Source organism: Struthio camelus, chromosome 13 (assembly GCF_040807025.1).
Source record: "Struthio camelus isolate bStrCam1 chromosome 13, bStrCam1.hap1, whole genome shotgun sequence".
Taxonomy (NCBI): Eukaryota; Metazoa; Chordata; class Aves; order Struthioniformes; family Struthionidae; genus Struthio; species Struthio camelus.
The window spans coordinates 9,682,614-9,708,501 of record NC_090954.1 but is presented as its reverse complement, the minus strand read 5'-3'; the positions used below and the strand labels follow the sequence as shown (position 1 = coordinate 9,708,501).

General features: G+C 61.2%; 4 protein-coding genes across 4 annotated transcripts; 3 read left to right on the top strand and 1 right to left on the bottom strand.

Moving 5' to 3' along the window:
• Window positions 1-485: 485 nt before the first annotated feature.
• Window positions 486-9,751, bottom strand: RGS14 (regulator of G protein signaling 14). Its single transcript, XM_068959730.1, has 15 exons — window positions 9,562-9,751; window positions 7,084-7,105; window positions 5,601-5,755; window positions 5,131-5,223; window positions 4,379-4,522; window positions 4,018-4,167; window positions 3,705-3,825; window positions 3,483-3,607; window positions 3,206-3,409; window positions 3,007-3,083; window positions 2,662-2,788; window positions 2,189-2,270; window positions 1,917-1,975; window positions 1,585-1,699; window positions 486-1,332 (listed from the first exon to the last, which is right to left on the bottom strand). Exons 1-15 carry the CDS (start codon window positions 9,604-9,606, stop codon window positions 1,097-1,099), a joined length of 1,755 nt encoding a protein of 584 aa, XP_068815831.1. The 5' UTR covers window positions 9,607-9,751; the 3' UTR covers window positions 486-1,096.
• A 3,068-nt stretch (window positions 9,752-12,819) lies between these two features.
• LOC104138974 (ADP-ribosylation factor-like protein 3) lies at window positions 12,820-16,096 on the top strand. Its single transcript, XM_009666895.2, has 6 exons — window positions 12,820-12,837; window positions 13,218-13,361; window positions 13,450-13,566; window positions 13,718-13,768; window positions 14,750-14,935; window positions 15,037-16,096. Exons 1-6 carry the CDS (start codon window positions 12,820-12,822, stop codon window positions 15,082-15,084), a joined length of 564 nt encoding a protein of 187 aa, XP_009665190.1. The 3' UTR covers window positions 15,085-16,096.
• Window positions 16,097-16,561: 465 nt separating this feature from the next.
• On the top strand, window positions 16,562-21,400 carry LMAN2 (lectin, mannose binding 2). The gene is made up of 8 exons (XM_068959697.1): window positions 16,562-16,762; window positions 16,844-16,962; window positions 17,100-17,217; window positions 17,861-17,940; window positions 19,495-19,656; window positions 19,877-19,991; window positions 20,309-20,428; window positions 20,798-21,400. Exons 1-8 carry the CDS (start codon window positions 16,612-16,614, stop codon window positions 20,956-20,958), a joined length of 1,026 nt encoding a protein of 341 aa, XP_068815798.1. The 5' UTR covers window positions 16,562-16,611; the 3' UTR covers window positions 20,959-21,400.
• Window positions 21,401-22,657: 1,257 nt separating this feature from the next.
• B4GALT7 (beta-1,4-galactosyltransferase 7) lies at window positions 22,658-25,591 on the top strand. Its single transcript, XM_068959749.1, has 6 exons — window positions 22,658-22,730; window positions 22,819-23,178; window positions 24,081-24,306; window positions 24,592-24,675; window positions 24,864-24,968; window positions 25,125-25,591. Exons 1-6 carry the CDS (start codon window positions 22,684-22,686, stop codon window positions 25,278-25,280), a joined length of 978 nt encoding a protein of 325 aa, XP_068815850.1. The 5' UTR covers window positions 22,658-22,683; the 3' UTR covers window positions 25,281-25,591.
• Window positions 25,592-25,888: the final 297 nt, after the last annotated feature.

Genomic DNA, 25,888 nt, shown 5'->3' with positions numbered 1-25,888 from the left:
CATCTTCCAGCACCCAGTCCCCATCCCACAGCACCATGAAGGCCTGTCCCCAAGGGCTGAGTGTCCAGGACTCCAGCAGGGAGCCCAGGATAGGGGACCTGCAGGCATTTGCTGCCTGTGGGTCATTTCTGTACCCTCCCATGCAGGGTCTCACTGCAGGAAGGAGGCAGAGTCCTTTGGGACACCTTGCTAGCTCTGCCTCTCTCTGCTCAGGGCATGAACCTGGTGACCCCGGGCAGATAACAAGCTGACAGTCTGTCAGCCAGGGGGGCAGGAACCGTGTCAGCCTCTGTGTCCTGCTCTACCACGGCAGTGCTACAGCTGCTGCCCCTGTCCATCTCAGCGAGCCCAAGGACAGGACTGCACTGAGCCTGGCACAGTCAGGCTCAGTCATGCTCGTGCAACACAGACAGTAACAAACCTGTCTGGTGCTGGGGTCACCCTAGGGCACAGGCCAGCACAACCATGCTCTCCAAGGAGCTGGGTAGCCACAGCCACTTAAAGGATAGGCCCACAGGGCTAATTGGCCCCATATCAATAACTAAGGCACCCCATATTCCTGCTGGGACAGAGGCCTGATCCATCCCTTAGCTCTGCACATGTTCTCCTGACCCTGCCTGCCCACTGCACTGGGGTATAGGGCTGGCCCCTGCCTTGCCACCCTATCTGTTCATGTCCTCTCCATCCCTCACACCCTTCAGCTGAATGGTTGCTCTCACCACTCAGGCAGTCAACAGGGCTGTGCCAGCCTGGCATGGGTAGGATTTGCCCAGGGGCAGCTCTGCCCCAGGAAGAGGAGGCAGAAGCACTGGGCAGGACAGTGCCAGGTGTGCATGGGACACTGCAAAGTGCTTTGCACAAGGGCTCAAACTATGTACAGGACTCCCTTGATGTGCACCAGGATGTGACCCCACTGAGGGGCATGGCAGCTGCTCAACCACTCACGGCAACACGACACAACAGTTTAGGACGGGACGTGGATGAATCTGCGGTCCGGGCAGTGCCAGCAGTGCAGGGCAGGGGCTGGTCAGGCCCCGTGTTGGACCCTGCCATGGCCCGGGGGTACCACGTGCTGGGTGCAGACGTGCAGCAGGACTCAGCGGAGCTCGTAGTCAACCGGAGGTTGAGCTGGCTTTGGCTCTGTGGGGTGAGGTTGGCTGTCTCCCTTGGAGCCTGTGTGAGGGTTGCATGGCTGATCTGACCCCTCGCAGGCACTATCATCCTGCCCGGGGAGCTGGAGGAAGTCAGGCAGGACCAGGTCCTCCTTGGAGAGCAGCCCACGCTGGTCGTTGGCTCGGCAGCTCTGTGCACGGTTCAGCAGCTCCACCAGCCCTGGGGGAAGAGCAGGTCACTCAGCCAAGCCCTGCACACGGGTCCCCATCCCAACCCCTCAGCAGCCCTCTCCAATTGACATGACCCTGAACACATCCCAGGCACATCCCAGGCTCCCTACTCCATGGGAGCCTGCACCCCGCCCCCAGCACCCACAGGACCCTGCACCCACCCCCAGCACACCAGGAGCCCTTCTTCCCTCATCCCATGTGTTGCCCCAGTCCCTTGGGTTTGGGATGCACCAGGTCTCACCTTCCAGGTCATATGTGCGCCGGTTCAGGTTTGTGGCAGCTGATGACCGGGGCCTGGAGAAGGAGGAGGGCATCTCCCACAGTGTGTTGGCCTCTGTTGCTGTTGGGCTTCCCTCCTGTGATGAGCAGCGCATACTTTAGAGATGGCACAAGCAAGCAGGGCTCCCCCAGGCCATGTACCCTGTGCCCTCCCCCAGCCTGGTTCCTGTCTCAGCACCCTTATGGCACTTGCAGGGGGCACAGTGGGGCACACTGTCCCCATGGACCGTGACAGCAGCCCGGGGGCATCTCCCATCTCTGCCCAGGGCAGTGGGACACAGGTCCTGGACTCACCTCGCTCCGGAGTGGGGAGAGGGCAGCTGCGGCCTCGGCACTCTCCATCACTCTCGCATCTGCAATACAAAGATCAGTGAGGCCCAGCACCATCCCGTGTCAGTGTCCCAGTCTGGAGAGCCCACAACAACACAGCGCCCGTCCCAGGGAGCAGAAGCCAAGGCCAGCAGGAAGCAGCCTGGTCCCTCACGGGATATCGCAGGACAGCCTGAGAACATGGCTCTGGGCCAGCCAGAGCCACAGGGAGGCTCCAGTGTCTCCCCAGATGTTACCTGCTGGTGTTTCCAGGATGAGTTTCTGAGCAGCGACCGTGCTAACCAGCTTCTCCAGGTCCAGGGCCCCTGGCTCGCCTTGCTGCAGCAGGAACAAAGCAAATCAGTGTCATGCTCAGTGTGGCACGGCACTTGGCAGAGGCAGCTCTCCCCTGAGACCAGGGGAGCTCTGACCAGGTCACGGCCGGTGGGCTGCACAGCTGCACATCTCGCCCAGTCCCTCCCAGACCACTGCTGCATGCCATAGCCCATTTCAAACGCTGGTAACTCCCTGCAAACCTGCAGCCCACTCCTGACACAAATCACTGCTCCTGACCACCCCTGTTGACACTGCCTGGTCCTCACCACTGTGGGTAGGAGGAGCAGCCAACCCCTGGCCCAAGCCCTGCGCCCAGGGAGCTCTGCCAGCACCCCAATGCAGTGTCCTAGCTGCAAGACACAGGGACTGTGCTCACAAAGGGGATAGCTCTCACCCGCCGCAGCAGCACCAGCTCCACGTTCACACCGTATTTCCCCAGTACAGGTTGCAGTGCTTCCCGGATGCGCTTAGTTGACTTTGCCGTGATGCGGATGGTCTTGTTGAGGGAGGAAATTACCAGCCTGCAGAGAGGCAGGAGATGCTGTCTGCAGGCAGCATATGGAGCAGGCTGAGATGCGCTGGGACAAGTGAGATGGGCAGGACACATGGGGATATAGCCAGAGTGTTTGGGCCTGCTCAGGGAGCTGGGACTGGGGCACAGTGGGGAGGCCAAGGTGCTGTGCATGATGCAGACTGGACACACATGGGCAACAGCACCCATCCCGAAGCTCACACTCACTCAAAACTTATCCTGTTCTCCAGCTTCACCTCCTGGTCTGCCAACACAGAGCACTCCTGGTCCAGCACAAGAGCTTTCTGGAAGAGCCAAAGCCATCAGGATAGAGCCCACGGGCAGTGCTCAGCCCCAGCGTAGAGAAGGTCTGTGCAGCACCAGCCCAGTTGGTGGGAGCCCCCTCTCTTCCCTGTGCCGACCATACCTGCTCGTTCCCCACTAGGTAGACCTTGATGTCAGGAAGGCTGAAGCCACGCTTCTCACATATCCCAGCCAGCATGTCGCGGATAGACTGGCCAGGCCGCACAGAGGCCAGTGAAGCTGTGCCATCCGGCAGGTACACACAGCAGTACTTCATCGGCTTGGCCTGCGGCTCCGCCTCAGTGCCTCCCAGGCTCTTCCGGTGGCTCTGTGGGGAGAGGTGAGGTGGGATGGGCCCAGCCAGCAGCATGAGGCTGCAGGACCTGCGCAATGACACTCACCTCTGTCCAGGGACTGGTGGTTGTGCTGGTAGAGGACAGGAAGCCCAGGTCCAGACTCGCTGAAGAGTTCAGAGAGCCCTGGGATTCCCGCCATAGCATGGCGCTTCCACTGCCTTCTCCTCCCTCTAGGAGATAGACATGCAGTCAAAAGGACAGTGGGGACCCTTTGGGGACCAGCAGCCAGGTGTGGTCATGGCCACTCCAACTCAGAGCAGCACTTACCTGCCCATGAGGGCTCCCTTCGCTCCCCCTTCCTGAAGGACCGGCGCGGGCTGCTTTTGGTGTTGCTGCCTGCTGCCTCCACACCCAGTGGTAGAGATTTGCCCAGCTTCAGCTTTGACTTCTGGCACAAATAGAGATTGTCTTGGACATCACTGGGGATCTTCAAGGCTGCCCCTTCCCTTTCCCCCACTGCCCAGCCCCTTACCCAATCTCAGCCTGGGGCTACCTTGCAGCTACCAGCAGGGAAAGGGGCCAGCACCATTTTGTCAGGCCAAGGAACAGGTCTCTGTCATCCCCTTCCCACCCGACTCACCTTGCTGAGGTCAGGTGGGGGACTACTGCTCCGGGAGTGGGGCCGCAGGTCTGGCAGGGGCTGCCCCTGGCTCTCTGCCCTCAAACAGGCCTGGTAGAGTGGGGATTTCACGAAGCGCGTGTAGCTGTCAAACTTCATCAGGTTAAAGATCTGCAAAAGGAGAACGTGTGCTCATGACGCTTGCTCACCTAGAGCCCTTTCGGGCCAGTGCCCTGTAGCATGGCAATCCCCAGTCTCTGGCAACAGCAGCGAGTGGGGGATGTAGGAGACGTGTCCCAGAGCCCCCATCTTGCGCATGGGGTGGAGCAGGGTTGCTGCTCAGCCACAGGGGGCTGGAGCTGGGCTGGGGCAGCCGTCTCACCTGGAGCTGCTGGATACGAAACATGTCCGGGGATGGGGTGGCCAGCACGTCTTCCCCAATCCAGGCCTGCTTGTCAATGTTCACGGGACTCACCGAGTGGCTGGACAGGAACTCGTCGTAGATCCGCCGGGCCTCCTGTGCCAACTGGGGGAGCAGGGATCAGACTGGGACTAACAGCCCCCTCCTGACTGCTACCATGTGGGGAGCCCCTGGCTCACCCCACTGAGCTCAAATGCTACCTCAGCACTGAATGCCCAAGTCATACCCGGAACTGCCCCAGTACCTGGGGTGCAGGGTGGGCATGAGAGCTGGCCTGTGTGATTCAGTGCCAGGCTCTGGGCACAACATGCTGGTCTCTCCCTAAAGACATGGCTCTGCCTCCTCTGGTCTACTCTCTTTCCTTTGGTCTTTTTTTCCCAGCCCTTGTTCTCGCAGCAGCACTCTCCACCATCTTTTTTGCAGTAGGGTGGAGAAGCATTTCCTGCTCTGTGGGACAGGCCATCCTGCATACGGCTTTTCAGATGCACATTGCATCCATCTCCTTGTCCCTCCCATAAGAGACCCCAAGCTGCTTGGCGTTCCGCAATAGGAGTCTGCTGGGGCCACATGCCACCCTAGGCCCTGCAGGGCCCTGGTGAGGCAGAGAACCCTGCACACAGTACCCAGGGACATAATGGCATGACTTCCACCTCCACCCGAGAGGCTACCCGCCGTCTGTCCCAGCAGCTGTGCGACAGAGCCTCAGCCAGTACCTGCTGTGTGTCGCTGGCTGGGATCTGCTGGAAGCGCTCGCATGCCTGCCAGAAGTAGACGTTCTCAGCGCTGAACTCCTTCTTGAGGAACTCCTGTGGGGCAGAGAGGGCAGGTGACATGGCTGGCACTGCTTCCTCACAAGCCAGCTAACCCGTGCGGGGATAGGAGACAGCAGAGAGTACAGAGCATGCTGGTGCCATGCCCTGGGGGAAGCCTGGCTCCAGGTAAGGTGTTCAAAGTATGTGGGGACCCGTGGCTTCATGGCCCCAAATGGGAAGGGTAATGGAGAGGACAGCGGGGACAGCCAGCTCTGGGCTGGCCAGGTTTGGAGACAGCACAGGACAAGGGCTGAGGCCGCAGGGACAGCAATGTCAACAGGGTACCAAGGATGTGTGTTGGCTCAACTGCAGACTGCTAGGACCGCTCCTGCAGATGGGATCAGAACTGAGGTCTGGGCTGTGGCACTTACAGTGAAGTAGGTGACAGCCACGCGATCTTGGAGCAGTGTCTCGAAGGATTCAGCCCAGCTGACCACGGACTTCTGCGTGGAGCTGCATGTGGTCTGTGGTCCCGGCAGGCTGTTCACACTGTGGTTGCTGCCACGGGCCCTGGAGGCATTTAACTCTGAGGCAGACAAAAGGTCAGTTCTGGCTGCCTGGAAATTGCCCAGGAGCCCTGCCTGTGTGGATGCTCAGCTGGGGCTGAGCCAGCCAACGAGGCATCACCTCCCAGTCATCAGCAGCCCCTGTATCTGCAGCAAGTTCATCTGCTCTGTCCTGGACATGGACGGGCAGATCAGACCCCTGTGAGATCTCAAGAAAGGAGCGTGCAGAGCAGAGCTGTTGCTCTGTGCATCACAGAAGTATCCTCAGCAGACCGGAGAGCCACGATGACACAGCTGACACCTTCCGGCATGACAACACCCCCTGCCAGCGCTGCCATCCTCCCCAGAGATGTCACAGTGACTCCACATGTGACTCATCTCCCAGAGGAACAAAGCCGATGCGTGAGGAAGGCACCACGCTGGGGAGGGAGAGCAGGCGGGAAGGGGAAACGGGGCGCACATGGCATGGAAGGAAAGCTCAGAGAACGAGCGGAGGCACCTTTTCTGGCATTGCCCCCACACTTCTGCCTGAACTTGCCTTCTCCCTCCACTCCTTCTCCTCCTGCTGAGAAACCAATCCTGTGGGAGGGGGGCCACTGAAATTACAATCACCGGCTCTCAATGCTGAGAAAACCCTAGGGGAAACCCTAACCGATTGTGCATTCAAATGCAGTCCCTCTGTCAAAAAGATGGAAATTCCCAGGGCCAATCAGGAGCAGGAGCAGAGCAGTGTCCTGGATGCTCCTGAGCAGAGAGGAGGAGACAGTTTTCTGTCTTGCCTGGCTCTCCACAGTTCGTATTCTGGCCAAAACAAGACATAACTTTGCACACCCTGCTCTGTTGTGTGTGCAGGCAGGAACCGCCAGCCACAGTGTCATGGGACCAGCACCCGGTGAGATGGTGTGCTGAAAGGTTCCTACAGCGGGGCCGAGACATGTGAATGGGCTGGCTGAGATCTCCAGTGCACAACGAGACGGTCAGCCAGCCTCACCTCAGAGAGCGTTGCGCTGGCTGCTACCCGGACTCTGCCTGCCCCGGGAAGCACCTCGCTTCCAGCACCCACGAGCCCCAGCCAAGGAGCCAGCTGGGAGGGACAGGCACAACGTGGCCGTATGGGAGGAATGATAGGGGAATATGGAGAGCATCTGGCACAGGGCTTGGTGGGGGCTGTGGGGGGGCCAGCCGTGCACCCATTCACAGCATGGCCTGGGCTGACACAGGACTTGGCTCTCTGCTGGTTTCTGGCTGGCTCCACGCAGACTGGGCCTTGGCACCAGGCTGGCTGTGAGCCTTCCCCTCCCCTGAAGATGATGCCATACCCTCATCCCAAAGCAAAGAGCAGCCTTACCTCCATCCGACACAGCTGGGCCCTGCAGGAATGGAGAGCGGAGAGGTGAGAAAGGGCGAACGGTGTCTGCCAGCCCTGACAGAGCAATGTCCAGGCAGGCGGCAGCGTCGCAGCAAGCCCAGCTCAGGCTCAGGAGCAAGGGATGAGGGCTGCCAGCAAACATTGCTCTGGTGCTAGTTACATGCTCTGGTGCCCCCCGCAGCAGGGGCAGGACGGGGGGCTCCTCTGGGGCACAGCCAGCAGGAGCCGGGCGTTTGCTGCCTTTGTTTCAGCTCCTGTGTTTACTGCCCCAGGGCTCAGGCCAGCGGCTGGGGGAAAGGCAGATGCTATCAGATGTAGCCTCCCCGGCACAGGAAGAGGAGGGGAGGAGGGGAGGGAAGGAAGGAGAACCACAGCCCTCAGCCGGCAAACTGCCTGCTCCTTCCCTCCTGGGTGCCTGGCGCTACCGGGGCGGGCAGAGACCCGAGAGCAGAGCTCAGGGCTGGCCGGAGCTCGCAGCCCGGGGCTCTGCGGGGCGAGGTGCCCCGGAGCATCGCCTGCTGGGGGAGGTTTGCCCCAGACACCTGCCCCAGGTGGTAGGCCGCGACCCACGGCGAGCGGAGATGGGCAGAGCCTTCGCGCTGAGCCCGGCTCAGACAGTTAAAGCTCAGCAAAAGCACTCGAGGCGCCGCTCTGCCTCCCGGCCGCTCAGCGCCGGCCTTCCTGCGGCCCCGCCGGCCAGCCCCCCCCCCCCCCCCCCCCCCGCCACCGCCAGCCCCCCGCCGCCAGCCCCACGCAGCCCGGCCCGGCCTGCCCTTCCTGCCTCCTGCGCCAGCCCCACAAGCGCAGCCCTGCCTGTCCCTGTTACCCAGCCCCACACGTCCCTGCCATGCCCGTTTCCCCAGTCCCACCCAGCTACCCTGCCTGTTCCCTGCTCTCGCCTGCCCAGCCCTTACCCAGCCCCACACACTTCTGCCCTGCCGGTGCTGCCCAGCCCCACACATCCCTGCCCTGCGACCCGCAACCCAGCCGCGTGCCTCCCTGCCTGCCCGTGACCCCGCTGCCGTACATCCTCACCCGCCCCTGCTACCCCAGCCCCACATACCCCTGACTGCCTGGGATATACGCGTCCCCCCTTCCCCCAGCCCCACACATCCCTGACCATCACCCAGCCCCACACACCCCTGACCGCTACCCCAGCCCCATAGTCCCTGCCCATCACCCAGCCCCATGCATCCCTGCCCGTCACCCCAGCCCCATACATCCCTGACCGTCACCCCAGCCCCACACACCCCTGACCGTCACCCCAGCCCCATACGTCCCTGACCGTCACCCCAGCCCCATGCATCCCTGCCCGTCACCCCAGCCCCATACGTCCCTGACCGTCACCCCAGCCCCATACATCCCTGACCGTCACCCCAGCCCCATGCATCCCTGACCGTCACCCCAGCCCCACACACCCCTGACCGTCACCCCAGCCCCATAGGTCCCTGACCGTCACCCCAGCCCCATACATCCCTGCCTGTCACCCAGCCCCATACATCCCTGCCCGTCACCCAGACCCATACATCTCTGCCCGTCACCCCAGCCCCATACGTCCCTGACCATCACCCAGCCCCATAGGTCCCTGACCGTCACCCCAGCCCCATACATCCTTGACCGTTACCCCAGCCCCATACATCCCTGCCCGTCACCCAGCCCCATGCATCCCTGACCGTCACCCCAGCCCCATACGTCCCTGCCTGTCACCCAGACCCATACATCTCTGCCCGTCACCCCAGCCCCATACGTCCCTGACCATCACCGCAGCCCCATGCATCCCTGCCCGTCACCCCTGCCCCATACGTCCCTGACTGTCACCCCAGACCCATACATCCCTGACCGTCACCCCAGCCCCATAGGTCCCTGACTGTCACCCCAGACCCATACATCCTTGACCGTTACCCCAGCCCCATGCATCCCTGACCGTCACCCAGCCCCACGCATCCCTGACCGTCACCCAGCCCCATGCATTCCTGACCGTTACCCCAGCCCCACACATCCCTGACCGTCACCCAGCCCCATGCATCCCTGCCCGTCACCCCAGCCCCATGCATCCCTGACCGTCACCCCAGCCCCACATGTCCCTGCCCGTCACCCCAGCCCCATATATCTCTGCCTGTCACCCAGCCCCACACATCCCTGCCCGTCACCCCAGCCCCATACATCCCTGACTGTCACCCAGCCCCACACACTCCTGCCTGCTGGTGACCCCAGCCCTGCAGCCCCCACCCCAGCCCCACATCACGCTGCCCCGTGCTCAGCCCTTCCCGCACGCCCCGGGTCCCTCTCCCGCGGTGTCCCCCCTGCACCCCAGCGCCAACCAGCCCCTCGCTCGCCCACCCGGCCCGGGGCAGGGCCCGGCGGAGGCCTGCGGCGTGGGGCGCCCCACGGCACCGCCGGCCGGGGCGCCCCGGGGCGGCAGCAAGGCGGGGGCCGCGCGGGGCGGGTGCCACTCACCATGCGGCCGTTGTGGACCAGGAGCAGCTTGGCCTTGCCCTGCATGCCTGGCGCGGCCGGGGCCGGAGCGGGCTAGCGCCGCGGCCTGCGGCCCCGCAGCATCCCGGGCGGCGGGCGCGGGCGAGGGCGCAGCGCTGCCAGCCTCGCGCAGCTCCGCCACTACCTCTTTTCGCTGCCACAGGAAGTGTCACTATGGAAACCAAAACCACAGCTGAAATGGGGCTGGGAGAGGAGGCTGCCTCCCTCGCAGCTCGCAGGCACCTCCAGCCCGGCCGCCCGGCGCCATCGCCACCCGCCGGCCTGCACCGTCGCCAGCCGCCGCCCGGCGCCATCGCCACCCGCCACCCGCCACCATCGCCACCCTCGTCCTGGCGCCATCGCCACCCGCCACCCGCCACCATTGCCAGCCGCCGCCCGGCGCCATCGCCACCCGCCACCCGCCACCATCGCCACCCTCGTCCTGGCGCCATCGCCACCCTCGTCCTGGTGCCATTGCCACCCGGCACCATCGCCACCTGCCGCCTGGCGCCATCGCCACCCGCCACCATCGCCACCCGCCGCCTGGCGCCATCGCCACCCTTGTCCTGGCGCCATCGCCACCCACCACCCGCCACCATCGCCACCCTCGTCCTGGTGCCATCGCCACCCGCCACCCGCCGCCATCGCCACCCTCGTCCCGGCACCATCGCCACCCTCGTCCTGGCGCCATCGCCACCCTCATCCTGGTGCCATTGCCACTCGGCACCATCGCCACCCGCCGCCTGGCGCCATCCCCACCCACCACCCAGCACCATCGCCACCCGCCGCCTGGCGCCATTGCCACCCGTGTCCTGGCGCCATCGCCACCCACCACCCGGCACCATCACCACCCTTGTCCCGGTGCCATCACCACCCTTGTCCCAGCGCCATCACGCACTCCTTGTCCCAGCACCATCGCGCACCCCTTGCTTTGGTGCCAGTTGGCCCTCAGCACCATTCCCATCCCTGTCCCCTTCCCTCCTGTCCCCCTCTAGTCCCCTGGCCACCAGACTGAGCCCCTGGCACCTGCACGGGCTGAACTGTTTTGGGGGGGGGCAGCAGGGACCCCATCTCCGCCCTCGGCCCCCGGCTCTGCACTGAGCCTGCCCAGGCTCAGCAGCCTGGGGACCTGCAGGGCTCCTTGGGTACCAGAGGCAGCATCACCCAAGCTGGCAGCAGGGCAGGAGGGAGGGAAGGCAGCTGGGTCGATGGCAGCATCGGCACGGTCCCGCGTGCCCCACCACGTGCTGCCGAGGGGGATCCTTGTCCCCGGCCTCGTCCGACCCAACTCTGGCACCCGGCTGGGCTTGCAGCTCCCTGCCAGCCCCACAGCCCCTGGGGGCCCTGTGCCCCCCAGGCCATGCTGGCTGCTGCCCGGAGCTGCTGACGCTGGGAGGTCGGCGTCGGGCAAAGCTTTGCAAGGAAAAGCTGCCTGCGATGTGGACTCGGGCAAAGCTTGGCAGAGAGGCGCGGTGGACGTGTAACTTTGAGTCACCAAACTGATGCCTAAGCAGTTTTGCCCATCTCCTAGGTTGGGGTTCCATGTTCATCAGCAACCACAAACCAGTCAAGTATATTTTAGGATATTTGTTAGGAAATATAAGTACCTCACAGTTACAGGATAAACCGCAGAGCACCATGGCAACCCACTCATGTAAATGCTAATAACTGGGACGTAAGGTAGGTGATTAACCTATCAAAAGCAGAACCCTAACATTAAGTTGGGTGCAGATCTATGCAGAGAAAAATGAAGTGTTTCCAGTATGAATATGCACAAAAGCAGTGCGGCATTAGCACGCTGCAGTCCTGGCACGGTCTGTGGGCAGCAGGGAGCAGGAGGTGGCTTTGGTCTGTTACTGTCCCCCCTCGCACCCTGCTGCAGCATGTACGAGCAATGCAGATGGGGGGCAATTGTGCTTCTTCTCTTTCCTTTGTCAGAGCATAACTGCATTGTTTGGCTTGGCTTTGCAGCAGGAGTTATAAATAAAAATGTCTCACCAAGAGTGCGTGACTCACGGTCCTCACCACAAGGATAACCTCTCTGCTAGGAAACCTGATCCGAGGACTGAGCTGCAGCATGCAAGAATCCAACAAACTGCTTAATTAGCATAATAAATCCAAATGGTGAATGGACAAGCCCCTTGCCCAGCCTGGACTGGGGTATGCTGCTAGGGAAAAGTGAGTGGCTTTTGTGCCCCTCCAGACCCTTGTCCTGTGCCAGCTCTGATCTCCAGCTATCTTCATCCCAGCCCTCGACCTGCTCCAGAGCCTGGTGGTTTCCCTCGGACGAGAGCAGGGAGCACAGGCAGAGGGTGACGTGGCCTAGGGCAGCTCTGGCCAGACATTATCTCCTGCCACTCAGGCAGGGCTGCAGGGCAGGGTGAGTGCAGTCCCAGCAGGCTTGCCCTGTTTGGCTCCAGGACAGCCGGCTCCAGCCCTGCTGCCTCCTGCACGCCCTGCCAGGGTCCTCGGGGCCGGCAGGGAGAGTAAAGGCCTGGCAGCCCTGGCTGCCCTCTCTCTGCCCCCATCCCCTGCTCACAGCATCTCTTGCTGGTAATTTCAGCTTGGCTTTGGGGTCTGGGCCAGGTGCACACTGTTGCTGCGCTCTGCCAGGCGCTGTCTAGTGCCACTGGGCCAAGGGACCGGGTCCAGAGCGCGGTGCCAGCTCTGTGCACTGAAAAATGGGGGGGGGCTGTGGCCTACCGCCACTATCTCAGCAACGGGTAGCCCTGTGCTCTTGGTGTAGGGACACAGACCTGTTCGGAGGCTGCAGTGCCAGTCCCAGGACCACCTACACCCCGGCTGCATTGCTCCATCCCACGGCCAGCCACACTCTGATTCCTGGGTCCCACACCTTCCTGCCGCGCTGGCATCTGCGCTGGCCGGGACTGCCCGCTGGCCCTTGGCAGGTCACAGCCCGAGCATGCATAGCCCGTTATGCAGCATGACACCGTGGGGAGTGGGATGCTCTGTGCCCTAGTGACCTGTCCAGCAGGGTCCAGCTTATCCTGGCGCAGGGAGAGGTGATGGCTGGGCTCGGTGACAGCTGGCTGGGGGATTTGCTGACGGCATTATTTAATGCTGTGGGTAAATGGAGAAACAGTAGCTAATTCTGGAACTTTTAATCCTCTTCCTGCTGCGGTGATGGGGCATGGGCCAGTCACGCAGCTGCCGGCTGGCCCTGGGGATGAGCCCCCAGCAGCTCCCCAGGCCTGCCGTGGGCTGTGGTGACTCCAGACCATGGGTGAGGTGCAGAAGGTAAGTGAGATCCAGCGAGATCCCACCTGCTCTGGAGTCGGTGCCCTGGCACCAGCTCCTGGCTGCACTGTGGCACTGCCAGACAGGCTGGCAGCGCAGGACGAGGGTATCACCCCCGGCTTGTCCCTCCAGCCTGCCCAAGAGAGCTGGCAGGGCTCCCCGGGCAGGGTCAGCACGCCCAAGGGACAGGGATTGAGGCTGGACAGAGCTGCCATGGAACCGTCTCGAGCCTGGATACTTTGGGACCCAAGTCCTGGAGCTGGCTCAGCACACACTGGGTACCCATGGCCAACAGGGCACCCAGCTCCTCCCTCTGAAACCAGGGCAATCTGCAACATCCCAGCACCCCACACGGCTCCTCCAGCATCCCTTGCCCCCAGGGGCTGCTCTCCGTCATCCAGAAGCTGAAGGGCTCCTCAGAGCAGGAGCTTCGCATCATCCTGCTGGGGCTGGACAACGCTGGGAAGACCACACTGCTGAAACGCCTGGCATCCGAGGAGGTTAGCACCATCACGCCCACCCAGGTAGGTACTGCTCCTGGTGATGCATGGTGGGTGGGTGGCAGGTCCTGCCCTCCCCTTGTGTGACATTTGGGTTTGCTTCCCTGTGCAGGGGTTCAACATAAAAAGCGTCCACTCGCATGGCTTCAAGCTGAATGTCTGGGACATTGGGGGGCAGCGCTCCATCCGTCCGTACTGGAGGAAGTATCTGGGCAACACAGACCTGCTGGTGAGTGGGGCGGCTGCAGGCAGCCCCACGCACAGGAGAGCTGTGCGCTCTGCACTGGGGCCTCCGTAGGCCAGCAGAGCCCTGGAGCCCTTGCAGAAGGCACAGGGGCTGTGCAGCCAGGTGCTCACTGTCCCTTTTGTCCCTGTGGCAGATTTATGTTATTGACAGCGCAGACCAGAAGCGCTTCGAGGAGACGGGGCAGGTACGAGGGGCCAGACCCAGGGCAGAAGAGCCCTGGGGCTGGGTTGGGGTGGCTGTGGGGTCCGAGGGCTCAGACTGGGGTGCTACCAACTCTCTGAGGACTAAGTGAGGAGTGAGGCTGTACTCTACCGTGGGGCAACGCTGCTACGGGCTGTCCCCTGAGGGGCTGAGCTGCCCCTAGTGCTGCATGGGAAGGGCTTGTGTTCAGGGTCTCTACCCAGCACCACAGGCGGCCAGCATGCAGATGTGCCCCACCCCAATTTTACCCAAGCTGGCTGTGATGTCCCAGGGCTATCTGACCTGGGGTCAACTCTGCTCCCGTCCCAAGGTTCCCCAAACTCCTTTTGTAAAAGCAGCAGCTGACAGACAACCCCCAACCCTGCCTCTCCTGAGTGAGAGCATGTGAGAGCGACCCCTCGTTTACTTGCCTTACCCCTGTCCTCCCACGTTCCCAGCACCAGGTTAACAACACGACAAAGCATAGATTTATTCTTTGAACCTCAAGTAGTGAATTCAGAGTTACAAAACCTAGAAATGAAACCAAGCAGGGGAAGGTGAGACTCTGAGTGCCAGTCTAGCCTGTACCAACATCTGATGCCGCCTGGAACAGAGGCGTGGGTGTGCCAGACAACATGGGGCTGACAGCAGGGCTAGTTAGGGGCACTATGTCCAAGACTACCTTGGTGCTGGGAGTGTTTTATCTTCTGATAATACTGAATGCTACTCCCAGGTTCTCTTCAAGGCAGATGTAGTTTCAGGGGCACTTGTCTCTCCCTTGGGATATCTGGCAGATAAGACCTCATGGCTTCTTCGGGCACGTTATCAGCACCAGCCAGGGGAATGAGACACTCTGCTGGAGAGAGCTGCTCCATCCCACCCCAGGCAGCCCAGGCCAGCTAGGGCAATGGCAAGCGGCTGGAGCAGCTCCACAGAAGAGGGCTTCCTGGGGCAGCACTCCTGGGGGATGGTTCTCTCTTGGCAGGAGCTGGCGGAGCTCACTGAGGAGGAATCTCTCACGGGAGTCCCACTGCTGGTGTTTGCTAACAAGCAGGACCTAGTGACTGCAGCACCCGCAGCCGAAATCGCAGAAGGACTGAGCCTCCACACTTACCGGGACCGGGAATGGCAGATCCAGGCCTGCTCAGCCCTGTCTGGGGAAGGAGTGCAGGTAGAGAGGCAAGGGTCTGCGAGCTCTGTAGAGGTGGCAGAACAGCTAAGGGCCTGGGATGCTCTTAGGGCCATACTCTCATCTACCTCTCTTCCTTCCAGGATGGGATGAACTGGATTTCCAGCCAGATCATGAACCGGAAGAAGTGAGAGCCACTAAGTGCGGGACTGGACTGAAGTGCAGGTTCTTAAGCCATGGCCAAGCTCTCTGGCCCCTACGCTCCCCCTGAGAGCTTGCCTGGGCCTTGACCCCCAGACTACCATCCTCAGAAGGGTTTTCCCACCCAGTCTTTCAACGATCAGTCAACTTCCCTTCTCTCCCTGCCTCCTGGGCTTCCACAGGTCAGCTGTGGAAGGAGCTTCCAGCGCTCCTTATACCCCTCTAATCCTCCCGCAGCACCCTCCACTGTGGTGAAGGGAAGCATATGTCCCATTGTGCACCTGTCAAGGGCTTGCGCACCTCCAAAATGAAAACCCACTCAGGACCTGTCCATCAACGCTGCTGCCACACACTGCACAGACACTGCAAAAATGCTGCTGCTGTGCACACACTGCCCAGGTTGTAAATACTGTACACACCAGGCACGGCCCCACTGCACCCTCACATGTGGCATGCACCAAACTGTGTGTGTTCCCCCCCATTCCTGTAGGATGTGACTGTTGCTGCCCCCTCCACAGTACCTGGCTCCAGAAGGATTTGGTTCAGTATCCTGCACTCGTGAGAGAAACTCCCGCACGTGCACAAGATCTGGGATAAGCACAAAGACGAAGAGAGCATCTGGCTGGGCAGCCACTCACGGAGGGGGGGTTTTCATTTCCTTGTGACAGCCTTGGTCCCAGCCATGCTGCGCATGCCACTGGGAGACGGCGCCCTGCAAGATTACCTTGCTACAACGCTGCCCTAAACGCACCCCAGCTGGAGCTTCTGTCTCCCAGTCAAAAATCCCCATCTCGAGGGCTGCCAGACGCAATTCCAGAGCCAGCAGGGCCAGCCGAAGCCGAGCGCCTGTGTCGCTGGACGCAGGTGGGGCACCGGGGAGCTGCCGCTGCGCCCAGCAAGGGGGACGACGCTCCAATAAAGCCGACTGCGACCCCCACGCTGCCTCGGCTGTTCTTGCGGCGCTGCCTGGGCAGCTTTGCCCTCCGCCTCCGCCGCTGCCGCTTCGTGGCCCGGGGAAGCAGGACGCGGCCGAGGTGGAGGGAAGGGCCGGGGCGACCCCGGGCCCGACAGAGCCGCCGGCGCGGCGCCACGCCGCCCGGCGCCATGTTGCACGGCGTTGCCATGGCGACAGGCCCCCGAGAAGGGGTCACGTGCCTGGTGGGGGACGGGGCGCGAGCCGCGCACGCTCCCGCGCGCACGTGCCCGGCTTGAGACTACAGGTTCCGGCATGCTGCGCGCCGCCGCCCCCGCGCAATGCACACCGGGAGCGGCTCTGCACCACACCCCCCCCCTCCCCGCCCCTTTCTCCCGCCTGCCCGCCCAAGGCGCGGAGGGAGCCCTTTCCCCGTTGGCCCCGCTCCCTTCTGCCATTGGCGGCGAGGAGTGACGTCTGCCCAGGGAGGCGGGAGGATGCCGATGAGCGCGCCGCTCATTGGCGGGGCCGGCTGCCGCTCCGGCGCTGGGGGCTCGGCGGCGGAAGCGGCGAGGCGCGGCGCGCCGGAAGGCGGCAGCGGAGGATGGCGGCGGCGGGTGCGGGCGGGCCGCTGGCGGCGGCGCTGCTGCTGCTGCTGTTGGCGGTGGCCGGGCCGCGCCTGGCGCCCGCCGAGCTCACGGACGGCAACAGCGAGCACCTGAAGCGGGAGCACTCGCTGATGAAGCCGTACCAGGGTGAGGGCCGGGGCGGGCCGGGGCGGGGCGGGTGCCCCGGAGCCGCCGCTGGCTGAGCCGCGCTCTCTGTGCCCGCCGCAGGCGCCGGCTCCGCCGCCATGCCGCTGTGGGACTTCCAGGGCAGCACCATGGTGACCAGCCAGTACGTCCGCCTGACGCCCGACGAGCGGAGCAGGGAGGGCTCCATCTGGAACCGCGTGGTGAGAGCCCCGGGACGGCGGGGCCCGGCGGGGAGACCGCCGGCGGGGCGGGGCGGCCCGGCGCCTGGCCCGGCTCCGGGGTGGGTCCTGAGGGGAGGCTGCCGACTCTGAGGCTGCCTTGCCGCCTCTCGCCGCAGCCCTGCTTCCTCAAGGACTGGGAGCTTCACGTCCACTTCAAGATCCATGGAGCCGGCAAGAAGAACCTCCATGGGGACGGCATCGCCCTGTGGTACACGCGGGAGCGCCTGATGCCAGGTAACAGCGCGCAGTGGTGGTGGGGGAACCTCGGTGGCAGGTCGCAGGGAGCCAAGGCCTCATTGGCACTAATGTGTGCCCTGAGGACAGCTCTTAGGAGCTGTCACTTGGAGCTGCCGCTGTCCTGAGAAGATTTTCTCTGGAGCTTCTATTTGATCTCCCTTCCAAATACTTTTACTAGATCAGGAATCCCACCCTTGAATTCCTGTGCCCTCGTGCCCTGGTAGCAGCTGAACTCAGTGACTTACCTTGCAACAAACGACTTGTGCAGCTGTTTTTAACAGAAATCTTGCCAGTGTCTGGTACCTGGTGTTTCCCTTGGTGTGCTCTGTGGAGAGCATGGCTGTGTGAAACCTGCTTGTGGTAGTTCATCAAGTCTCACATCCAGTGTTCTCGCGCAGCTGCTGCCTGCGCAGGGTTTGCTCTGGGCTGAGGCGGGGCTCTATTGCTCTAGCTGACTGGAAGAGATCTCAGTGTGCTGCCAAACTCACCATGAACTGAGACTTCAGTACATGAGTAAAGCATTGTATTACTCTTCCGTTCACTTCATTTTGGACTCTCTAGGAGATGGCAGATGTGTGTTTTGCTTTAGAGCGTGTATTTCTTCTGAGAACTTTGTTTACTGTATTCTGCCGTGTTCCAGGTCCTGTCTTTGGCAGCACAGATTACTTTCATGGATTGGCTATTTTTCTGGATACGTATCCCAACGATGAAGCAACAGAGGTGAGTAGCTGAGGGAGCTTGTTCCATGCCAAGGAGGCTGCTTTCTCATGGCTTGGCACTCTGACTTCTTTGTGCTTGGACCAAGGAGCCCTTTCTCCTTATATGAGAAATGGCTGTTCTCCATGTCATGGGACCTGGTAAAGGAAAGAGGATGTATTTGCATTAATGGAGGTAAGGTGCTTGCTCCATCTTCTCATGTTGTTGCCTACTCAGATACATTTCCAAGACCTTATTTCTGCTGGTTTAGAGAGCTATGCAGAGCCAGTGTTCAGTGCATCACCTACTAACTAAAGTTAGAGAAATCTACCAGGAAGTTTATTCATCCCGAACCTTGTTTCCTGAACTTATCTGTACTTTGGCTAATCAGTCCAAACTGTTCCTGGCCTTATTCTCCCATTTCCAACCTATGTGTATCTAAAAGAGGAACTCCTCTACTGGCTTTTTGTGCTAGAATTCCCTTTGATAGAAAGCCAGTTCAATCCCATTGCGAGGTGTTGGTGCTGATGGTGCTTTATTTCTGTTCTGCTCAGTGTGTGTGGATCTAGTTACAGTGTGCTCGGAAGACATAACCATTAGTGAGATCTCTTGCATCAAAAACATGATACTTGTCTTAAGCTGTGAGGCACCTGGGAAATTACCCCATCTGCCTGTTGTCTTGATACTCAATGAGAGGGTAATTCTTGCCTCCGCTTGGCCTCTTCCAACTCACTGACTGCAAAACCTAAACAGTGGTTAGGCTGCTAATGTGAGATTACATAGTTCGCTGTGCTTTATTTTTAGCTTTCCCTTCTGGTCTCATGCTTACTCTGCAAGTTACTTTTGGGGTCGGATAGTCTTATTGCCGTGGTCACACCGTACTGTGTAATGTCCCAGCCCATAAGGGGGCTTGATACAGAGGATCGCAAATGACTGCTCTAGTAATAGGAGGATCCAGAGCACAGAGGATATCTAACTAGGGGATGAGTTCAAGAGGAGGATTACATTGTGCCTAGGTCGCAGAAGATGAATGTTGTTAGGTTTTTTTTGGTTTCTGAGGTTGCTGTGGTCAAGCACAGAAAACCATAGGAGACTTAGGGAGAACTTGCTTCAGGTCATCCACAAAAAATAAGCAAAGTTTCTTTCCTAAATGCGGGTTATTTCTGCTGCCTAGCTGTGCCTTCTAACTGCTTCAGACAGAATGAGCTCTCACTCAGTTCAGAAGCAGCTTGACACAGAAAAGAAGCCTTGATTTATTTGTTCTACCCTCTGTACTGGACCTGTGGGACCTGTGGTCGGGGAACGGAAGCAATTGAAAGCAGATGAACATATTCAACTGCAGTTTGATACCTGGGGTACAAGGGTGGCTTGAGGGGAAGGAGACCTGGACCTGGCAGAGCGCAGGTCTAAGGGTGCTCTGAGGGTGCAGGCAAAGCTTTGGCTCTGTTGCTTTGAGATTGCCTTGCTGAGCTGCTGGTCTCGCTGAGGTTTCTGGCCAGGCAGGGGACGGCAGCTGTTCCAGGGCCAAAGCTTGAAGGCTCCTGCAGAGTGAAAGCACTGATGTTCTCTTCTCTGCAGCGTGTCTTCCCATACATCTCTGCTATGGTGAATAACGGCTCCCTGAGTTATGATCATAGTAAGGATGGACGCTGGACGGAATTGGCAGGATGTACCGCCGACCTTCGGAACCAGAATCATGACACTTTTCTGGCAATTCGCTACTCCAGAGGTCGGCTGACGGTGAGATGTGCAGGGAGCCCCGTGGCTTCTGCAGGCTATCTTATGCTTGTTAGGCAGGGCAGTTCTGAGGGTGAGTGTTGCTATGTCAGTAGGTGACTTGGCAACAGCTGGCCAGGCTTGGCTGCCTGCTCTCCTGCACCTCTAGCTCCAGAAGAGCTGTAGGCTGGGCAGGATGGCAGTGTGCTTTTTTGATGTGATGTTCCTATTGTGTATCTTACAGGTGATGACAGATGTGGAAGACAAGAATGAATGGAAGAACTGCATTGACATTGCAGGGGTCCGACTGCCTACTGGCTACTTCTTTGGGGCTTCTTCTGGCACTGGAGATCTGTCTGGTGAGTGGCCTTTGCTCACAGGAATACATACTATTTGGTGCCTGGAATATAACGCTATAGATGCAGTAGATTGTCTGTTTTCCCTGAATTTTCCACTGGTCTCTTCAAACCATATTGGCTATGGGACCTGTGGTCAGGGAACGGAAGCAATTGAAAGCAGAGGAACGTATTCAACTGCAGTTTGATACCTGGGGTACAAGGGTGGCTGGAGGCGAAGGAGACCTGGACCTGGCAGAGCGCAGGTCTAAGGGTGCTCTGAGGGTAGGGACATCTCTCGGGGCTTCTAACAGTCTGTAGTGCTGATGGTTGTTTCCTAGACAATCATGACATTATCTCGATGAAGCTATTCCAGCTCATGGTGGAGCACCCTCCAGAAGATGAGAACATTGACTGGACCAAGATCGAGCCTAGTGTCAGCCTCCTTAAGTCACCCAAAGGTGAGTCTCCAAGCTTCAGAAACCCGATGTGGAGGTTTCGGACGTCAGGTCTGCATTCTTCTAAGGCCTGTTGGAAGCTCAGTTGCCATAGTAGTGGTTGCTTGTTCTGGGTGTGGGGGCCAGTGTCACGCATCGGCAACCAGTGGTTGCTGCCAGGGCAGTGAAAGAGAATGTGTCTTGTAGAGAAAACTTAAATCCATCATTTGAGCGCTATGATCTCCCTGTTCCTTCTCAGTGTAGCAATGCTGCAGCATTGGCTTTTCCAGAAGCCGCTCTGCCAAAGAGCGGCATGGGAGCTGTGACTCCCTGGGTGCGATCCTGGAGAACTCAAGGTTGAGCCAGTCTCTTTAACTTTTCTTGTTCCTGCAGATAATGTGGATGACCCGACAGGTAATTTCCGAAGTGGGCCTCTGACTGGATGGAAGGTGTTCCTGCTCCTGCTCTGTGCACTGCTGGGCATCATTGTGTGTGCTGTGGTGGGAGCTGTAGTCTTCCAGAAACGCCAGGAGCGGAACAAGCGTTTTTACTAGTGGAAGAACTGGGCTGTGGCCCATGCCCAAACTGATTTTTTTTTTTTCTAGAGGGAGCTGTAAAAACTGGTTTCTAAAAGCTGTTTCTGAGAAATATCAGAAGTATTTTCTTATCTGTCCGTTCTGCCGTAACTCCTGTTAGGTACTCGGCATTCAACGGGCTGGACCGAGGGGGGCAACCCCTACGGGGGCCTGTGTCTCCTGCCGAAATGCTGCTCGCTCCCAGGCTGGAGTGTAGGAGCCTGGAGGCAGTGTGGAGACACTGCGCCCTGTCGCTCCTGCTGTTTCTCCAGGATGGGGTTCCCCAGACAGACGGGACCCGCTGTGTTGCCTGGGGAGGGGGGGCTAGTGGCAGCGGGTGTGAATGTAAGCAGGCTGTGTGGGGCCCTGCAGGTGTGTGGGGCTGGGACTGTGACCAGGCCATTAAAGGACTGACATTGCCTGGGTGGCTTCTGTTTGTATGCCCGTTTGTCTCGGGTTGGGGGGGGGGAGGCAGTGCTTCTGCCTTTTTAGGGTGGGGGTGGAAAGCCAGACGGGTTGTTAAGGGGGAGGAGAAGCTGGGGGGAAGCATGGCCTGTAGCTCTGCATCCTGGGGGCCCCTTGGTCCTCATGAGGGTGGGGGGAATCGTCCCCCAGTGCAGTGGGGGTGGGAAGCAATCCCTAGAGGGACCCCCAGAGAGCCCCAGCTGATGGGGGTGGGAGGGGGAGTCTCTGGCAGGGAGGTCTAGGATGTGGGGGGAAGGGGTGATCTGTGGAGGGTCCCTGCTGGTGGGATGGTGGGGGGGGATCCCCTGAGGGTCTTGTCCAGCTGGATGGGGGGAAAGAGTCCTGGAGGGTCCTTGTTGGTGCAAGAGGGCTCCCAGAGGGTCCTGCCTGAGGGGGAATGGGGGGACATCTCCTGGAGGGTCCCAGCCTGCCGGGGGGGTTGTATGACAGGAGGAAGGTCCCAGCCGACAGGATGGGGCAGGGGATCCCGGGGGGGTCCTGGCTGGTGCACGGGGGATCCTGCGGAGTCTTGGTTGGTGGGAAGGGGGTGACTGCTGCAGCCTCCTGGCTGGTGCAGGGAGCATCGTGGAGGGTCCCAGCCGGTGGGGGGGGATCCTGGGGGGTCCTGAAGGTGGGGTGGGGGGGTCCCAGAGGGGCCAGCCAGTGTGGGGGGGGTGGATACCAGAGGGTCCCAGCTGATGGGGGCTGGGGGGTCCCGGGGGATCCCAGCCGGTGGCGGGGGCAGATACCGGAGGGTCCCGGCCGGTGGGGGCTGGGGAGGTCCTGGGGGGGTCCTGGCCGGTGGGGGGGGGGCGGATACCGGAGGGTCCCGGCCGGTGGGGGCTGGGGAGGTCCTGGGGGGGGGTCCTGGCCGGTGGGGGGGGCGGATCCCGGAGGGTCCCGGCCGGTGGGGGCTGGGGAGGTCCTGGGGGGGGGTCCTGGCCGGTGGGGGGGGCGGATCCCGGAGGGTCCCGGCCGGCGGGGGATGGGGAGGTCCTGGGGGGGGTCCTGGCCGGTGGGGGGGGGCGGATCCCGGAGGGTCCCGGCCGGCGGGGGCTGGGGGGGGTCCAGGGGGGTCCCGGCGGCCGCGTCCCGCCCCCAGCCCGCCCCGCGGCGCCGGGCGGAAGGGAGCGGAGCGGCGCGGCGAGGCCGAGCGGCGTTTCCGGGGCAGCGGCGGGGCCGCAGCCAGCGTGTCCCGGCGGCGGGGCCCGGCCCGGCCCGGCCCGGCTCGGCGCCGCCATGGGCCCGGCCCGCCACAGGGCCGCGCTCCGCCTGCGCGGCGGCGGGTGAGCGCGGGGGGGCGCGGCGGCGGCGGCGGCGGCGGGGGGGGGGCGGCGGGGCCGGGCCGGGCCCTGACGTGCCGCTGTGCCCCAGGTCCCCGCAGCTCCTGGGCCTGCTGGCCGGCAAGTTCTCCATCTTCCAGCTCTTCTTCGTGGCGCTGCTGCTGGGCTTCGCCTCGCTGCTCTGGCTCCAGCTCAGCTGCTCGGGCGAGGCGGCGGGCGGCGGGGCCGGGGCCGGGGTCGGGGCCCCCCGGCAGCCCTGCCTGCCCCAGCCCCAGCCCCCCGCGCCGCCGGCCGACGATCCGGCCTGGGGTCCCCACCGCCTGGCCCTGCTCGTCCCCTTCCGCGAGCGCTTCGAGGAGCTGCTGGCCTTCGTGCCCTACATGCACCGCTTCCTCAGCAAGAAGAGGATCCGCCACCGCATCTTCGTGCTCAACCAGGTGGATCACTTCAGGTACGGCCCCGTGGCGCCTCCAAAACCCACGGGCGCGAGTAGCCCCCTCTCCCAAACGGTCCGTGCTGAGAGCGGACGGGGTCTCCCGCTTGCCCCTTTCGGCGTTGGGGAGTTTTTGGCAGTGAGGGGAGCGGTCGGGGCTGGAGCGTGACGGGTCGGATTCGTCTCGCCTGCCTTTAGCCTCACTACGCTTTGCCTGCTTTTTAGTAGCTAAAGTGGTGCAAAGTTTTCCAGGAGACAAGTTCATAGAAGGACAAGGTGGTATTTTATTTCTCTCTTGGCGGCCCATCACAAGCAAGAAGATAATTATTCCTCCGCGGATATTTCAGCTTTCTCCCCAGCGTTGCAAGGCCGTAGCAGCAAACGTTTGGGGAAGCTGAAATTCAAAGACCTCCCTTGGGATGTTCAGAAATGATGTTTCCAACAGCTCTAGGTGGCCCCGCGTTCGCTGCTCTGTGCCTACCCGCAAGCCGTGCCTGTGCCGAGGAGCTCCCCAGCCTGCCTCGCACAGGACGGGGTATTTTGCTGGGACTCCTTCCAGCGTGTTGTCCCAACAGGCCAAGTCTGAGTCCTTGTATTTTGCACTCCTCCAGCCTTCCTCCACTCACCGAACAGGTCACTTGCTTTAACCCCGTTCTGTTTGCAGCGGCCGAACCCGTTGCGCTAAGCGCGTGCTGCATGGATAGCCCTGTGCAGGGGGGCAGCTTTGGGCGGGCAGCTGAAGCACCCGGGGCTGGGAAGCCGTTGAACGCCATTTTTGTGTGTGTGCACAAAGGGGCTTGGTGGTGACAGTCACTCTTTGGGGCCTGGCTGAACTTTTTAGTGTCGTGGGGCATGGGAGATGGGGGCGAAGGGGCAGCAGCTGCTGTGCCTGGCGCTGGGAGTCCCTGGTCCCTTGGCAGATTTAACAGAGCGTCTCTGATCAACGTGGGCTTCCTGGAGAGCGGCAACGACACCGACTACATTGCAATGCACGACGTTGATCTCTTGCCCCTCAACGAGCAGCTGGACTACAGCTTCCCAGAGGCAGGGCCCTTCCATGTCGCCTCCCCAGAGCTGCATCCGCTGTACCACTATAAAACCTACGTGGGCGGCATCCTGCTGCTCACCAAGCAGCACTATGAGATGGTGAGCACGGGGGTGGGACGTCCCAGTCAGTTTGGGGCTGGGTGTGTGACAGTATCTTGGTGCACGGTCACACGCATTGCGCTCCACCCGTGGGAAGTGGGGAAAGGAGTCTAATGCTCTGGGGGCAGAGCCTGCAGTCTGAGCTGGTAGGGACAGGAGAGGTGAGGCCGTGCTCAGGCTCAGGGGTTGCAGCGCTGGTGTCTGCCTCTCCGTGGCGGGTGGGTTGTGCTGCAGCTGCAGCTGGAGAGCAGGACCTTGGCTGGTACAGCACCCCTCTCGTTTCAGTGCAATGGCATGTCCAACCGCTTCTGGGGCTGGGGACGGGAAGACGATGAGTTTTATCGCCGCATCAAAGGAGCCGGTCTCCAGGTAAGGAGTGCTCCGTGGCCTCAACGGTTGGAATTGCCCTTCTCGTCTCTCCAGTTGACTCCCTGCTGCAGCCATCAAGGCTGGTGCCTGGGGGAGGCAGCCCCTCTGCACCCTCTACACCAGCAGTAGATACAGCAGGCTAGGGCAAGTTTTCCAGTAGCTTTACAGAAGCTTGGCTCTCCTTCCAGGTTCGCCGTCCCTCTGGAATCACAACTGGATATGAGACTTTCCAGCACTTGCATGACCCGGCCTGGAGGAAGAGGGACCAGAAGCGCATTGCTGCACAGAAGCAGGTGAGACCTCTGTGTGATCAGGAGAAACTATGAGAGTTCTAGTCACCATGTGCTGTGAGCCCCCCTTGCTGATGTCTTTCCCTGCCAGCTCCTGTGCTCCCTTCCCACGCACCGGAGGGAAGCCAGTGAGGGCTGAACGCTCTTTCTCTTCCTCAGGAGCAGTTTAAGGTGGATCGGGACGGAGGTCTGAACAACGTGAGGTACCGAATTGAGTCACGGACAGATCTGAGTGTGGCAGGAGCCCCCTGCACTGTCCTCAATATATTACTGGACTGTGACACAAGCGAGACCCCTTGGTGCACGTTTGGCTGAGCAGCCTGCCCCATGTGCCAGTCACGTGCGCTGTGCTTGTGCTGAGACGCCAGGGCTGCCGCCAAGCTGCTTGACGCAGGCAGGATTTTTGCAGTAGGCAAGCATAGAGGTGCTGGCAGGACGCAGAGGAACAGAAAGGGCTGAGAACCAATCCTTGATGGGACCAAGAGAGCAGGCAGAGAGTGGGACTCCATGGCGTTGCTGCAAACAGTGGTGCTGCCTCCTGGGGCAGGTGCAGGAGGCTGTTTCCCTGCACTGGACAAGGCTGAGCTGCCACCCAGCTCTGAGGACAATAAAGAACTGTCAGGGCATCTGCGAGTTGTGAATGCCCTGGGACATGCTGCGCCACTCGTTCCTTCTGTTCCTTTCTCCTCACTGGCTTCAGCGCACCCATTTCTGCCTTGACCCTGGCTGCCCTCTCTGTGGACAGGCCGTCTGCTCTGGTTGTGAGGCCAAGCTGGGTGCCTGTGTTTCAGCTGCCAGGTGTTCTCCAGGGCTGTGCTGTGGTGCAGGAGGTGGTTATGGTCAAGCTGTGCCCTGAGGCCCAGGGTCTGCATCTCTGGGTATCAGCAGGCGGGGGAGCGCAGGCTTTCTGTCCCTGTTTGTTC

Coding starts and splice junctions, on each gene's coding strand:
- RGS14 (XM_068959730.1), bottom strand. CDS start 9,606: ATGCAGGGCAAGGCCAAGCTGCTCCTGGTCCACAACGGCCGCATG. Junction 5,756..7,083: donor CCCAGCTGTGTCGGATGGAG/GTAAGGCTGCTC, acceptor TGTCTGCCTCAG/AGTTAAATGCCTCCAGGGCC. Junction 5,224..5,600: donor TGGCTGTCACCTACTTCACT/GTAAGTGCCACA, acceptor TCTGCCCCACAG/GAGTTCCTCAAGAAGGAGTT.
- LOC104138974 (XM_009666895.2), top strand. Junction 13,362..13,449: donor GCACCATCACGCCCACCCAG/GTAGGTACTGCT, acceptor TTCCCTGTGCAG/GGGTTCAACATAAAAAGCGT. Junction 14,936..15,036: donor TGTCTGGGGAAGGAGTGCAG/GTAGAGAGGCAA, acceptor TCTTCCTTCCAG/GATGGGATGAACTGGATTTC.
- LMAN2 (XM_068959697.1), top strand. CDS start 16,612: ATGGCGGCGGCGGGTGCGGGCGGGCCGCTGGCGGCGGCGCTGCTGCTG. Junction 16,963..17,099: donor GCTCCATCTGGAACCGCGTG/GTGAGAGCCCCG, acceptor CTCTCGCCGCAG/CCCTGCTTCCTCAAGGACTG. Junction 17,218..17,860: donor GCGGGAGCGCCTGATGCCAG/GTAACAGCGCGC, acceptor GCCGTGTTCCAG/GTCCTGTCTTTGGCAGCACA.
- B4GALT7 (XM_068959749.1), top strand. CDS start 22,684: ATGGGCCCGGCCCGCCACAGGGCCGCGCTCCGCCTGCGCGGCGGCGG. Junction 23,179..24,080: donor AACCAGGTGGATCACTTCAG/GTACGGCCCCGT, acceptor GTCCCTTGGCAG/ATTTAACAGAGCGTCTCTGA. Junction 24,676..24,863: donor TCAAAGGAGCCGGTCTCCAG/GTAAGGAGTGCT, acceptor CTCTCCTTCCAG/GTTCGCCGTCCCTCTGGAAT.